This window comes from Rhodamnia argentea, chromosome 2, assembly GCF_020921035.1.
Source record: "Rhodamnia argentea isolate NSW1041297 chromosome 2, ASM2092103v1, whole genome shotgun sequence".
Lineage (NCBI taxonomy): Eukaryota > Viridiplantae > Streptophyta > Magnoliopsida > Myrtales > Myrtaceae > Rhodamnia > Rhodamnia argentea.
Genome location: NC_063151.1, coordinates 24,815,794 through 24,831,368, shown reverse-complemented (window position 1 = coordinate 24,831,368; position 15,575 = coordinate 24,815,794). Strand labels below are relative to the sequence as shown.

The 15,575-nt window shown below is 40.2% G+C and overlaps 2 protein-coding genes and 1 long non-coding RNA gene across 4 annotated transcripts; 2 read left to right on the top strand and 1 right to left on the bottom strand.

Moving 5' to 3' along the window:
- Positions 1-273: 273 nt before the first annotated feature.
- LOC125313896 lies at positions 274-14,144 on the top strand. Its single transcript, XR_007197596.1, has 3 exons — positions 274-284; positions 2,466-2,470; positions 13,995-14,144. It is a non-coding gene; the product is annotated as an uncharacterized LOC125313896 (long non-coding RNA).
- LOC115752757 (zinc finger protein 1-like) lies at positions 4,508-5,779 on the bottom strand. Its single transcript, XM_030691103.2, has one exon. The coding sequence runs from the start codon at positions 5,398-5,400 to the stop codon at positions 4,672-4,674; it is 729 nt and encodes a 242-aa protein (XP_030546963.1). The 5' UTR covers positions 5,401-5,779; the 3' UTR covers positions 4,508-4,671.
- LOC115752750 (factor of DNA methylation 1) lies at positions 8,124-14,082 on the top strand. 2 transcript variants are annotated; one of them, XM_030691094.2, is made up of 8 exons: positions 8,124-8,282; positions 9,710-10,629; positions 10,979-11,160; positions 11,664-11,753; positions 11,839-12,126; positions 12,478-12,687; positions 13,119-13,353; positions 13,823-14,082. In XM_030691094.2, exons 2-7 carry the CDS (start codon positions 9,729-9,731, stop codon positions 13,344-13,346), a joined length of 1,899 nt encoding a protein of 632 aa, XP_030546954.1. In that variant the 5' UTR covers positions 8,124-8,282; positions 9,710-9,728; the 3' UTR covers positions 13,347-13,353; positions 13,823-14,082. The 2 variants fall into 2 exon arrangements, with proteins under 2 accessions (XP_030546954.1, XP_030546952.1); XM_030691092.2 differs by having other exon boundaries at positions 8,124-8,302; positions 9,711-10,629.
- Positions 14,145-15,575: the final 1,431 nt, after the last annotated feature.

The following is a 15,575-nucleotide window of genomic DNA, read 5'->3' as shown; positions in this document are numbered from 1 at the left end:
CATTTGCTTCAAATTTTTTCATGACACCAAAAAATTCTTAAAATTAGACCTACGTCACACGTTTACTCACCGACAATTTTTTTTTCCTTTTTCTTTTTTTCTTCCTTCCTCCCTCATCTTCAATGTTGCACTCAGCATCGCCATTGCCCCCCTTACCACTACCAAATCAAGGAAGAAAACGGATGAGGAAGTTAAAAAAAAAAAAAAACAGGGAAACGGAAAACGAGAACAAAACATACAATGAGTTGATATATTTTTTGCCATGTGAATGCCACATCAACATCGTTTGCTTTCCGTCGTCTGTGTAGACAACCACGTGGGATTTTTAATAATGTTCGTTAATGGATGGGGTTTGAGGTATAAAAAGAAATCAAAATAAATATATCATAGTAAGTAGAAGTTGAATTTAGTTTTCCTTCCCTTTTGTCCCATTTTTTTTATACAAGTGTCATGGGGAAGCAAGTTCTGTCATATGATTGAAGCATTACAGCCTTTAACAAGCAAATTTTGGGGCTTGCACCAGATAGAATGGGCTGACATCAAGCTCAAAACTGTACCAGCAAAGCCACTTTTTAAAAGCAAGGGTTATGATTTCCTGTCAATAGGGTAGTAAAGATTAAGTTAAGGGATAAGGAGTCAAAAGGCTATACTTTAGGGTACATGTAAGCTTTTGCTGTTTCTTGACCCATTTTTCCATCTGGCCATATAGGGAACCTTAGTCGGACAAAGTTCTTTCATTGCTGTAGCAAAAGATGGATGAGCTCTTTTTACATTGCTCCTGTTGCAATTCAGTGTTCAAAATCATGTGATTGGATGCAAGCAAAGTATCTTTCTTAGCCTCGCGCATCACACATAAGGCGCACCTACAGCATTCGAAAATTTCCGACGATCAATATTTCATGGCATTAATAAAGCAAGACTTCTCTTTTTTTACCACAAAAAGAAAAGAAAAGAAAAGAAAATGAGGCTTCTTCCGTAATGATAGGATGGACATGAACTTGACTATGATGCCAAATGATGCAGAACGATCTTAATGCAGGAGAACAAGATTCTAAGATCGATCGTGAAGAAAACATAACAAAAGATGGATGTAGAGAGAGAGAGAGAGAGAGAGAGAGAGAAAAAGGGCAATAAAAATCGACTTAAGGGATTATTCGATTTTCGATTATGACGAGAAAGTGAATAACTTCCAAGCATGAACTTCCTACTCTTCATGACCAATAGGTGGATTTTTCTATTGAAATAAGTAAGAAAGAAAGCAGCCTAATCATGATCATATTATGGTGAAAAATAAGCAACATTATCCTTAGAAGGACACCTTAAGTTTATAAGACAACACTTGCGATCAAACACAATTCCCTCTTGTCGGTGACTTGACTGGCCCTAGGATTTGGGTGGTGCTTTACATGGCCTCTTACTTAGGGAAATCAAGCCCAATCTAATTGGAATAGCTCAATACTACAGCAAAGCCCATTTCACCACCTTCGAGTTTTTTTTTTTTTTGCCGTCAGACACCTTCGAGGTTTTTTTTTTTTTTTTTTGGTTCATAAAACTGCTCTTGAATTTAATCAAATGAAGTTCGAGAATACAGTCCATGGGCTTCGGAGCACAGTAAATCCAAAAGACCTTGAGGGGGGATAAAGAACCCAATTACTTGATAAGCTATTTCTCCTTTACGCTCTAGCAATCCAATCGGCCACCTTATTTGCATCTCTACTGATATGGACCGCCTTTAATTTCGAGTAAGGCCCACAAAGAAGATGGGCTTCGCTGACAAGCGCATTGATTTGCAAGGCCACCTATCATATCTAAGTGATCTGTTTCTATCTCCAAGTTTTCTTTCGACTAGGGTTGTTGTCTCCGCCAATGTTGCAAATGAAGCTTTAATTGACGGCGTAAAATCGTCGATCAGGCGCCCGTGGCTATCTCAACAAACGTCTACAATGGCCCCCTCGCTCGATCCTTCCAAGTAAGCACCTTTGAGTTTAAAAGGACCAAACAATGATAGTTTTTACTTTGAATTTTTTTTATTTTTAATTTTATTTGCTTCCTAGTTAAATATGAATCCCCTAAGACAGCAATTAAATCTACACCTATCGGTTTCTAAGTCAAAAGCATGGGAATGCCCTTATATACATCTCCTACTTTGTGAAGATATTAAACATTCTCATCTTCCAAACATGCATCCCAATAAGATGATCCGATGTTTTCGTAATCTTATCACATATAAACATAGTATGATCTGATACTTTTTCGTAATTAATTGTTTGATTACACCGTTCTAACCACTAACATATGGCTTATCAAAGAAGAAACAAACATTTATGAAAAACAGAAGTTGTGGTTTATGTTACAAGTTGTGTACAAGGACCTGAAATAAAATGACTCACGTATTGGCGGACACCCAACTGGCCCATCCTTCAAAACAAGCCACCACCATCATCACACCGGAGAGATAGAGAGAGAACATGTGACATACCACTGTTGAGACATGATTACATCCCACCAAACCTTAGATTGCAATTGTAAATTTGGAAGGGGACATACATGCAGTCCATCTTAATCTGAAGTTTTATGAAGATTTTGCATCATAGTTAATGAAATAAGGACAAACCTCTTTGCTAAAACAAGGGTTAATACCACAAAAAACCCTTAACTGGTACAACCACAACAAATTTATCCCAAACTAATTTTTTTGACTACCAAAAACCTCGAAATGATACACTAGTGACCAATTTATTCTCTAATAGTTTTTGTTAAATTTTACCGTCAAATTGCTAAGTTAGATGACACACAGCAGTTGGCGGGTGTACTAGTTTTGGGTTTTGGCCCTCCGTTTGTTATATGTGCACCGGTTTGAGATTTTTTGTGGTATTAACACAAATTGAAGGAAACTAACGGAGGGTGCACCAATTTTGAGTTTTTGATGGTAAAAAAATTAGTTTGGAAAAAATTTATCGGGGTTTTTTGTGGTGTCCTATATGATAATAATCATAGAAGAAAGGGGTCTGCTTTAATTTCTCTCACACCTAATCTCAGCCAAATGATAGCTCCATTGTCTGAGAAACAGGTCCTTCTCCAAAATAGAGCTTTGGGCGTTCCTTGGTCCTGGCGCAAAATCAAACCTTTCCCCTGTTTTCTTTATTAGGAAAAGTGAGAGAAAGACTAAGGCAGTCCAACACAAAACAATAGACAGCTCAACTTGCAAAGGGGGGGTTTTACTTTGGTGAGTGAATATTCCCCACCACTTTCTGTAATCTCTTCCATATCCTCAGACTTGTGTCTCACTCCACTCCACTCCATTGAAGTCCTTATCAAAGTGAGATTTTCCTGGTCTAATTAACTGTCATGATTAGAGGATTTTCCACTTCATTATGTCTTGATCCTATCAAATCCTGGTGCATTATGACTAATCTGGTTCACAGTTTGTGCACATCAGGTGGATTTTGGCCCCACTATGAAGAGGGCCACATGCTTGAAGATTTTTCCTGGGCAACAAATCAAAATGATCAAGATTTTTGCACCAACATTTTTAGACCTATTCTACCATCCACCTGCTGTGGAATTCAAATTATACCCTTCGGTTGAATAAATTAGGCAACTCAACTAATTGATATATCTTATTGTGGTCAATGCTCATGAACATGCACGACATTTGCTTTCTATATGAGCACTTTGATCATACATTTTTTTTTCCATTCTTTACATAAGATAAAAAGGATTTTCATTCATCAAGAAACTTCTATTAATGTAAGTTGTAGCAATATAGAAATTTTATTACAATTGCTTCGCCGAGTTTGGTAACCACTTAGTCCTTAAGTCAATTATTTGTGAAAGTACACATAGATAGATACGACGATTCTTCGAAATTATAGAAAAAACTTTGACACTTCGAATGAACTCTCAATTTATTCCATCCACGGTGAGTAGATGGTACGATAACTCATATTTTAAATTGCAAAATGATGTGATAGCATAGCTGAGCACCATTACGTAACCTTTCATTCACATTCACATGGCTACTGCACCTAACTCAATTGATCCAATAAAAAAAGGAATTTCTATCACCTCCTTCAACTGCAAGTGGGTCAAGCATGATGATGTTTAGGACAATCACTATGTTTTTTTTCATTTCTTTTTCATGACAACATAGTTTAGTGTCCCATCAGAACATCAGATCACTTCACCAAAGTGTCCAAGAGTCCAAATTCTGCTTGCTGCAAGTCATACAATTGAATGAGTCATTTGATTTATTACTTTCCCCTTATTTGCCCTTCTTCCCATATTGGGGCTCTTTATGGTAGTTCAAATTTCAAAATTTTGAAATAGCAACAAAGGAGTAACTTAATGGGCAGGCACTAAATCAATTAACTTAAATGTCCTTTCAAAAGTCAAATGAACTTAAAGAGACTGGTTTAGATTTGGAAGGAATGTTGTAGCTTTTATTTCTAGGACAGCCAGCTTCAAACAAGTTCAAGTTCCAGCCTAACATATTGGATTTGGCAAATGAGAAAATGAAAGCAGAGAGTGTCTCTCAGAGGCTTTTGCAGAGTAAAAGCATTTACAAAAAGATCCATCAAGGACTGATGAGAGGCATTTAACTAGAGAACTGATGCCTTAAAAGAAAAACCAAATTGATAATAATAGAAACAAAAGGCAATGCTAGCTAGCTTATAGCTTGAGGGACAAGTCAATCTGCTTCATCTCATCTGGTTTGCTCTTCAGATAACCAGCATTACTCCATAGTTCATCAATTCCCTCACTGGCAGAAGAATTCTGAATACCTTCCAATCTAGCAGAATCCGACGATGATCCTAATGTGGATCCACCCCTTGGATTAGTCCGCGTGAGCCACCCGACCGCTGATTTCTGATCAATGGCTTGTCCGAACCAGCCGTTGTGACCAAAGACATGGGAGGACCCATTGTTTGATGAGAGAAAAGGCGATTTTGGGATCATTGAGTGAACCTGAATGCCAAGTGATCTACTGAAGTATGATCCGTGCAGAGGTAGGGAAGCCATGCTGGAATAATGGTTCAAGTGTGAATAAGGATAGCCGAAATTAGAGGTGGCGGTGGAACCAATCCGTTGTCCTCGTTTCGCAAGTGTCCGCTCACGCTTGTGCGCATTCTGGTGTCCTCCAAGTGCCTGGGAGCTATAGAATTTCCTCTGGCAGTAGTTGCAAGAGAACACTCGAACCTCGGTTTCGTTGTCTTGGGGGCCATCATCGGGAGGCGAATGCGCTTCGAAACAATGGATGGAGGTCGCTTCCCGCTTTGGCACTTGATCTGAAGCGTTGTTGGAGAGGCTAAGATCCAGCACGAGATCAGGACTCGTGAACGGTTCGTCCGGTTTCCTGTGATCATCTTGGGATTGATTCCCCACCTTTTGGAACTCCATCGAAGTTCTTGAGGCCTAGTGGGATAGCAAAGAGCAAGGAAGCGACAATGTGATGATGCTTCACCGATCAGGGAGAACCCCCTCTGCATATGAGGAAGTGAAGTGAGGATGGAGGAGCGGATTTAAATACAGCAAGAGAGACAAAACGCTAGATTGCAGAGAGATGAATGCTCGGGGCTTTATATGGAAGGATATCCCCCCTGCATTGCAGTTACAATGTCTTAATATGCAAAGAACAGGATTAGGGAATTTGGAAACATGATTGTGGGTGGGGGAAGAGAGGGAAAGACAAACTTTCGCCTGTCCTAAGCTTTTCTAGTTGAACTACCGTAGTAGAAGCTCGCGCATCTCTCTCTTTCTCTCGCATACGATACGAACGTAACGTTATACCTCTTGTACCTCACCGTTTTACTTGACAGCTTGACATCTTAAATGGTCTATTCATGCATCATGGTCGCTTCTAAATTTCGACGAATGAGTATTGTACAAGGTATAGATTGCTTTCTGGATCCTTTCCTCATGTGGATTTGGACTTTATCTGTAGGAAAGTTGTGGTTCTTAAAGTATTGCACTCAAAGGAGGCCGTACAAAATCCTCCCATGAACTCTCCTGTCCTTGTCTTGGGCAGATAGTAAATTCATGTACGAACAACGCCTGGTCTATCAACACCTGCATTCGCAACCAATTAAAAATGCTATGGCAGTCCTTTCACGGTTTCACCAACCAATTAAAAATGCTATGCCAGTCCTTTCACCAACCAAATCTACTTGTTATCCTTGCATCGGCAGACTATTGAATAGTTTATTGCCTCGCGATTCGTGATTTCGGCAGTAACACTTGCTTTCTTAGGTCTAAATTAGCTTGACAGCAGAGGTAGGATATGAACAATTTGTTCCCTTTTGCTATTAATTTAACGAGCTTCACAGTAAGCACGGTCACTAACTCAGGTAAACCATTTTCTACCTGAAAGGTTGAAACTTGCCTTCCTATGTAAGACACTTCATTCTTGGCTGATGATGGTTTTTCTTTTTTTAAGTCGAGAGCAAACCATATTTGCTGCGGAAAGTAAGGCTTTTCGACATCGCAACTGATGTGGACATCATAACGGTTGCTTCACGAGATTATTATCTGTTTTGTAGTTAATCATGCTAGCTTTGGCTTGTTCCTGCACAGCCCCCCCCCCATTTGCTTTTTGCTTAGCATCTGGGGCTTCCCATTGAATACCGAGTTTGATAGTGTCATTTCAAGCACTCGATTACAGGTCCATCCTTATGTGGGAAAACCGCCATCATTACCTCTTTAACTCAAGGGTTCATCATGCACTTATGCAGTTCTTCGCACTAATTCGCAAACAACAAACTTGGACGGCCTTAGCGAAGAACGGCACAGCTGGTGGACGGGGTCAGCTGTTTACCGACAATCATCCCTCTTTTAAGGACAAACTCATGGCTCATTAACTTAAGTTTAACCTATGATCCTAATGTTTGTAGTCCGGATATGATTAGGTGACATAGTGAGAAGGATTGCCACTGTTGCAGTCAGTTTAGATCCGAACAGAGAAGAACAGCTACAAGTCAGGGGGATTTCTTCTTCCCAGCGGCAATCACATCCTCCATGAATCGATATCTGATCGACCGAAAGGACCATCATCGGAGATGATAGTTTCAGTGCCCATCTCCACTTCACCTTTCCCATTTCCTTGAACGTTAATGCTTTACATTGGGATGGATAAGTAAGAACTGTCCATTGCTGGTCCCAAATCCTCCTCTCTTGCGGGTCACTGTTCACTGTTCGATGGGGGAAAAGGACCGTGACAAGTAAAGGGCAACTCGTGTCGGCACGAGATCTGGAAGCTCTCCCCGAAGAAGAACGATCGGAAGGCATGGACAGGACCGACCTGGCCTTATTGTGTTCTGCATCAGTAGTAGTACATCTGGATTGAAACTTTTAGTTTTTCTTACTTAGCATGTTGCATGTTCTCCATAATCACTGCATGTATCGCCAAAACTAAGAACAGAATTCAGGGACAATAATGTATGGAATCAGCCAAAAGCATGTCATGTCATCAAGGTATCTCAATGATGAAATCACAAAAGTCGTAAGGGAAAAATCTGAACATGGCATTTACCCATCAAATGCATCTAACAGTAGAAAAAGATCTCATCTTGTTAAATCGTTGAGATGGGTATTTAAAAATTTTCGATTCGGAAGTACAAAGAACACCGCAATTTGCTAAAATTTTCTAATTGTTTCCCCACGTGTAAATATCTCCCGAAAAAGTTCGAAAAATAGAAGTCAGAAATTGTGTTTTTCGTGTTGTTTTTCTTTTCTCTCCCTTTTTCAGGGTGAGCCATGGACGAACGGCAAGAGTCGAAGCACATTGTAAGGGAGGCGTTGATTGCCTGTTTCAATATCCGAGAGGCCAAGTCGACATTGTGCGATACGAGGAATCATCAATGTTCGTGCATAAAACGCGTATCGACTAGTTTCTCTAATGTTAATGTCGATATCCAGATAGTTTCAAATCCCTAATTTAATCGAGTGAATTGCATTGCTTTTGATTAAACTGAAATAATTAACTTTTTTTTAAATGATTATTTCCTTTGCGCGGATATCGATGCTCCTGAAACACAAATTCCAAAATTCTAATATAAAATAAATAGAAAAAGTTAAAAAGATGAAAAAAAAACCCTAAGCCAGGGGAAGTAGGGCGGCACCAAGTTCATCTGCCAAGTAACACAAACTTCTTTTCCTTTGGAATCGCTCTGTTGCTTACGTTCCCGGTTCGGATCCAGTGGGTAATCTGAGCTGGGTGAAGTGGATTTCTTCAAAAACCTGCGAGGGAAGTTTCACCGGTTCGAGCTCGATCGACGAAGCAAAGCTCAATCGAAGAAGGAATACGGTACGATTCTTGTGAGTGCTCTTCTCTTTGTGTGGAGATTGCAGGAATGTCTCTGGAAATCCTGTTCGTGGGCTTGCATGCACGACATTGATGCGTGACATCACAGTCTCCTGCCATGCTAGAGCTGATTCTGCTGTCTTTAAGATGGAGCGACCTCGTCATCGCCGTTAGTAGTGTCGGGTTTCTTGGGGTTGGTGTTGGGGGGTGGGGGTGGGATGGTGTGGTGTGGTTCCTTTAATAATCTGGCAAACCAGGGCGTATTCAGTGAATTAATCGATTTCACCGCGAGGAAGAGGGGGAAGAAAAATGAAACGAGACTGTGCCGTTTGCATGTGAATTTTTGTGAACAGCTTTAGTTATATTTGGCTTTGGAATGTACTGATCAAGGGGACACAAGTTGCTGAGGGTCATTGAGTTATTCTTAGCGGACGCCAGAAAAGCTCTAACACGTCTAGTTGCCTTGCGGGATAAATCGAATTTTTGTGCTTGAGATATGCCCTGTAGTTTGTGTTTGGTCGGATGTTGATTTTATTTGTTGGGGGTTTATGTGTGAAATACCAGTGGGAAGTGCTTCTATATTTCTGTTTGTTAAATGACTTTGCATTCTCATCTCGAGAAAGGAGGTCAAGAAAATTATGTTGGCGAGTGTAATTTGAATCAGAATGCGAGCCCTAGATTCACGGCATTTCAATATCCATTTGGCCACTTAATAAGTTTTCTGGAATTAGCAGATTTCTCTTTGTTTCATTTATTGCTTTTGTTAGGTATTCCTCTTCTGAATCCTCATTTTGTTTGCTGCAGTGGGGAAGATCAACTAACAGAATTGGGTTCACCTACAGTATTGCTTATATCATACAACTGTTAACTATTTGTCTACATTTATTCTCGGTGAGTTTAAATAGCTGATTCTTCTTTGGCCTTCTGGTTACTATTTGCTCTGCTCCCCCTTATTCCTAGCCCATTGTCAGTTTTAAACTTTCAAAAGGATATTTCCAAATGCAATACAAGAATTTAGGCCAGTCTTGTTTAAATATCCATCATCTAGAATCCTGTTCCTTTTAATCTAGCTTGTGGTCTTTTGCACTCTTTGATGGCTATTCATAGATATCTCTATGCATTGCTCTTCCACAGTAACAGTCAATCTTTGTTGAATGAAGATGATTAAGTTAATGCTTCCTTATTCAGATGGTTGACAGTAAGCACGACAAATGAGCTGCGTTTTCCATTGAGTTTCTCTTTTGCTTCTACAGTTTAGGCCAGCGATCCTCCTCTTATTTATATCAGCCAGTTTCATGCTCTATTTTTCTGCATTAGTGGTGTGACTGTTTCTTGACTTTCTTACCTGAAAGCTGCTGCTTATGCAGTGTCTTGTTGATCTGTGAAACAATTTTCTTTTCCACTTCTTTAGATCTGAAACAAACGGGAGATGGACTACAGCTCTGAAGAAGAATCAGATATTAGTGATTCTGAGTTATTGGACCACATAGACAGACCTTATGATGAATTGAGGTCTGGAAAACTCAAAGTAAAAGGCCCAAATGGAAGCTTAAGATGCCCTTTCTGTACTGGCAAGAAAAAGCAGGACTACAGGTATAAAGAATTGTATCAACATGCTGCAGGGGTGGGTAAAGGTTCTGCGAATAGAAGTGGCAAACAAAAGGCAAACCACCTTGCCTTGGCAAAATACCTGGAGACAGACCTAGCCAGTGAGGCAGACCAAGCTCCTCAACCAGTTGTGTCGCAACCCGCTGCACAAACGCCTCAGCAAGATGAGGTTTTTGTCTGGCCTTGGACCGGAGTCATAGCCAACATTCTCGTTGACAAAAGCAGTGAGAAAGCACTCGAAGATAGTGCGTATTGGCTGACCAAGTTTGGCAAGTACAAGCCTCTGGAAGTCCACATGTTTCGGAACGTAGATGGTCGGTCAGCAAAAGCTGTAGTGAGATTCAATGATGATTGGCATGGATTTGTTAATGCGACCGAGTTTGAGAAAGAATTTGAAACTAGGAATCACGGTAGAAAGGGCTGGAATGCGCAGAAGACAGAGCCCGGATCAAGTACATATGGCTGGTGTGCGCGGTCAGATGACTATGATGCGGATGGGCCAATGGGAGATTACCTTCGCAAGACAGGGAGGCTGCGGACAATCTCGGACATTAATCAGGAAGCAGCTCAAAGTAAACATAGAATTGTCGAGCATCTTTCTAACAAGATTGATTTGACGAATGAAACTCTGGAGCAATTACAGTCCAAGTATAATGAGAAGACTTTGTCACTGAGTAGGATGCTTGAAGAAAAAGACAAGCTTCACTCTGCTTTTGTGGAAGGTTCTCTCTCTCTCTCTCTCTCTCTCTCATATGCTTGTGCTGTCCGTATATGTATTTGGACAGTCTCGTTTTTATCAAATTGTACGTCATAACATCTATGCAGTTCATAGTTCCTCTGGTGCAAGTTTTATCTGCAGTTCATGAATTATTGAAAGTTATGTGGTCAGTGCTGCATGCTAAAGAGATCTTATGTCAAGGGAGCTTTCCACATGCTGACTTTGTCCAGAAGCTTAAAGACTAATACTGGCACCAGAACTTAAATCTGCTTTAGGTTCTATATGTGATTGCTACATGCTCTCATATTAAAGAAACGCGACTTACATTTTCTTGTATTTTGTTGTTTTTCCAGAAACAAGGAGGATGCAACGCCTTCAACGTGACAAAATACAAGGGATATTGTTAGAACAAGAGAAACTTAGCAATGAGTTGGAAAAGAAGAAAAGAAAGATTGATTCTTGGAGCAAAGAATTGAACAAACGTGAAACCCTTACTGAGCGTGAGCGACAAAAACTGGATGAGGACAAGAAAAAGGTTACGCAGTACTATTTGCCAAGACTGTTTACTTCTTGCTTTTGCCTTTTGGCTACCTGACTAAATCAATATATCTTTGGAGCCTTCATAACCACGCTACACATGCAATTCTTTTTAAGGGTGGTCTGTGATTCATTTCTGCCTCGATCACCAATTTTGCAGAAATACAGGCGAATTTAGTGCTTTCGTCAATTGATGCTATGTAGTCATCAGACATGTCACATGGAAGCATCTTTACTGCATGCATCTTACAGAATAGTACTTAAGAAGGAAATTATCGGTTGCTCTTTATTGTCCAAACAATAAGAGCCTGATAGAAAAGGACAACAACATGTTTGAATTAGAAGAGTGCCTACTTTTGTGTACTCGCTAAGGCGAGACAATTGCATTGAAAACTTAGCAGTTGGTCGGTTCTGGTAGTCCGCTGAAACCATTGGCATATGCCGTTCTTAGTCAAGATTGCATGACAAGATGTATGCTGATTTCTTAATTTGTCCTTCTAGAATGCTGTCAAAAGCAGTTCTCTCCAGTTGGCATCAATGGAGCAGAAAAGAGCTGATGAAAATGTCCTCAGGCTGGTGGAAGAACAAAAGGTGTGAGTGCCAGTGAAGAAAACTTCCATTTGCTTACCATAGCATATTCTGCTTTATACATGACTGACACTGCTGGGATTTCTAGAGGGAGAAAGAGGAGGCCCTAAGTAAGATCCTTGAATTGGAAAGGCAGCTTGATGCGAAGCAGAAATTGGAAATGGAAATTGAAGAGTTGAAGGGGAAAGTAGAAGTTATGAAGCACCTTGAAGATCAAGATGACGAAGCTGTTCAAAAGAAGATGAAGGAGATGATGGATGAACTGAACGACAAGGAGGAGGAGTTGACCGACTTGGAGGAACTAAATAGCACCCTCATTAGTAAAGAGCGCCAGAGCAATGATGAACTGCAAGAAGCTCGAAAGCTATTGATTGAGGTACCTTCTCTATTTTCTGTGCGTAGCCACACACTAGGGTATAATTATGTCACTGGCACTGACTGAATATTGCACCTTTTCTCCATTCTGTGAAAAGTTTTTGTTCATAATTTTCCCAGATCAGAGTGGTATCTGAAGATTCCTTTATTTACTTGACAAATTGAACCTGAAGTTAAGTTGAATATGAATACAATGGACTTGATTTTTTTTTAATGTTACCAAAAGAAATCCCCTCTTATAGGGTGATACTCATCAGATTCCAATCATGTAAGTTGCTGGCAGATAGCCCTAAATTTGGTAAAAGGAGTCGGAATTGAAATCGATATTGACTTATCGTTTTTGTTTCTTGAGGGTCTGCCTGATCGGCTGGGTGCATGCACAGATATTGGGATCAAGAGAATGGGGGAGCTTGATGATAAGCCCTTTTTTACTGCTTGCAAGAAAAGATTTTCAGATGAGGAAGCACAAATGCAGGCCAGTACATTAGCCTCTCTGTGGCAGTCTCAGGTGAATTCGCAGTGGTATCCATTCAAGACCATTGAGATTGATGGGAAAACCCAGGTATGAAATGTTCGTATTTTTCTTTTTTTCCAAATTTCCAGTGGTGATAGTGCTTATTGTGGTAGTTTGATCCTGATTGTCCAAGTCTGATCGGACATCACTCAGGACTTCAAAATCTGTTATGATTTGGAGCTCTGGGTTGGCCAGGTTGGTTGAGGCCATGGTTCGCCAGCATTAGTGCTAGGTGTAAGTCTCCTCCTATGTATCGTGTTAAGAAAAATGTGACTGCAACTTGTATCGCGCAACACGCCATCCCTATTTATTCAAGTAGGTAGGTTAGCTTTCCTTCTCATTTGGCACTGCCCATAAGTCCCAGGCTTCCGGTATAAGAAGCTGTCTTGTACTCAATGGAGTCTTGGTTAAATATTGACATCCTTTTTTATGCCTTTCTGCTCCTTTACCACCATGTAATGGTAATAATCTTTGTGCAGTTGATGCTTGTTGAAGAAGACGAAAAGCTAAAAAAGCTTAAGGAGGAGTGGGGTGATGAGGTCTCTGCAGCAGTTGTCACAGCTTTGAAAGAGGTGAACGAATATAATCCAAGTGGAAGGTATGTCGTATCCGAGCTCTGGAATTTCAAAGAAGGAAGAAAAGCCACTTTGAAAGAGGTCGTTGCTTTTATTGCAAACAAAAAGACACCCAAGCGCAGGAGAACATGAGTCTGAGGTTTGTCCTAACTACAATTCGAGTTCTACATTTTCAGTTTGCTTGATGGGGTTTCTATCTAACTTGTTAATATCAGCACAATCAGTCAACTAGATTCAGTTCTCTGAAAGCTTCTTCATCTTTTAACACGAAGAAGATCTTGTCCATTTTCTGCATTATGCTGTGTGATGATCCTATAAAGAGTTTGTGCATTTTTTAAAAATTGTTTAGAGGCTAAATCAGAGTCATGCAATAAATTTGGATAGTTGTTTAAGTACCCCATGCTTTACTTATTTAACCCATACAAATTGCTCCTTGACTAGATTAGGATCTGATTCAATTTGATTGCTTTATCTTTTTATCGATTGAGGCCTTCGTAATTCGATTGACTGGCCAATAGATTGAAACTTACCCAATAAGATGGAGCCTCTTCATAGATACCCAGTTGCAATTTCAAAATTGTTTTGACACTGGGTTGCGGGTTTTGCAGGGAGGAATCTGTATGAAGGAGGTCTGCCGGAGTAGATGTTCAGAACTTTTCTTGTAGTGCTGCTGTCGATGATAGTGATACTCTGGCTTAGTTTTATCCTTCACTAGACAATAGAGTCCTTTGAACTTAAATTAGCTGATCAAACTTTAGGATGTTCATCTGTGTATCGGAGCATGGTTCCTCTTAAACCCTGGAAAATTCCTAGAATTCGCTTTCTTGCCTGCGATGGGTAGCAAATGGCGGGTGGGGATTTGTGTTTATTTGCGACGATCTTCTCAAGCCATATTATTAGTAGTTCTTAAAAAGCTTTCTTGGGTAGTCTCGGCACGCTTCCCTGGCGGGCTGGTGATTGCAGATTAGAAATTTTCATGCTCCCGATTGAGCATCTATACAATCCACAAATCTGCGCCGGTCACTCGTGCTGGTTTTGAATGAAGCAGATTAAGTCCTACACGAGAAAACCTTCAGGGAGGAAGAATGAAAGCAAGCATCCGATAAGCAGAGGCATCCAGTACTAGGGATAAGGGTGTCTGAGAGATTTGATTTTCTTCTGTTTAGATGTTTAACAGAAAACAGAAAGCAGATGAACAAGATTAAGCCATTTTAAGTCGGACCAGCGGAAAAAGAAAAGAAGAGAAAATATTTTGTTTAACCCAATTGCTAAATAGCTGATTATTGATTTGATTTGGCTTGAAATCTTTCGTTTCACCCTGACTGTAAATTTGCATATTTGTGATTAAACATTCGGACGATAAGGGTGTCTGAGAGATTTGATTTTCTTCTGTTTAGATGTTTAACAGAAAACAGAAAGCAGATGAACAAGATTAAGCCATTTTAAGTCGGACCAGCGGAAAAAGAAAAGAAGAGAAAATATTTTGTTTAACCCAATTGCTAAATAGCTGATTATTGATTTGATTTGGCTTGAAATCTTTCGTTTCACCCTGACTGTAAATTTGCATATTTGTGATTAAACATTCGGACGACATGGTAGATTTTAGCCATATCAACAGATGATGGGGGCTTGTCATGAAAGGTAAGCGAAAAGAACCACTGAGATTTCGGACTTATTCGTGTCATACTAGGAACTGGGACGACATCAACGGCCAAGGAAATGATAAAAAGGAGAACATTATAAGTTTCGAAAGGGTTTGCGGTATTTGATTAATCAGATTGTACGCTCCTTGTATACAGTGACTGGTGGTGATGGTCCGGAAAAACGACAAATTAAAAGTTGATTTGATAACCTAGTTAAAGACCATCTGCCTCTATGTTAACTTAGATAACAGAAACTGGTTATTACCAGTCCAGGCCAAGAAAACAATGCTGGAGGAACACCGAAACCAGGTCACATCAAATCACAGGAAAACCTCATAGATATGAATGTCATGACGACCAGTGCCCGGCACAACATTCCTAGGACAAAAGAATAGAGAGTCTCTTTTTCATCGGCAAGCGCCTGTGCTTTTCTGCTTGGCTCTAGTTGGAGGAACAACTATTTTCCGCAAGAAATTTAGTTACTACAAATTTGTACCATGGCTGGAGAGGGCCAACTGCAACATATGGGAAGTAACCTTAGTCATCGAGGTGCTCTCAAGTAAATTCTACTCTAAACTCGACCCAATATGTTGAGTCATAGCAAGACGTCCGACCGAACAAGACTCCCATTATGCTTGCACGGAAGGAGTCAACTGAGCAGAATCAGCACGACGAAAGATTAAATCGAGGCACATCTTAGATTAATGCTACCGCGCAC

Excerpts from the sequence above, each read along its gene's own strand:
- LOC115752757 (XM_030691103.2), bottom strand. The coding sequence starts at position 5,400 with ATGGAGTTCCAAAAGGTGGGGAATCAATCCCAAGATGATCACAGGAAA.
- LOC115752750 (XM_030691094.2), top strand. The coding sequence starts at position 9,729 with ATGGACTACAGCTCTGAAGAAGAATCAGATATTAGTGATTCTGAGTTA. Across the intron at positions 11,161-11,663 it reads TGGATGAGGACAAGAAAAAG|AATGCTGTCAAAAGCAGTTC; the intron begins GTTACGCAGTAC and ends TTGTCCTTCTAG. Across the intron at positions 12,688-13,118 it reads AGATTGATGGGAAAACCCAG|TTGATGCTTGTTGAAGAAGA; the intron begins GTATGAAATGTT and ends ATCTTTGTGCAG.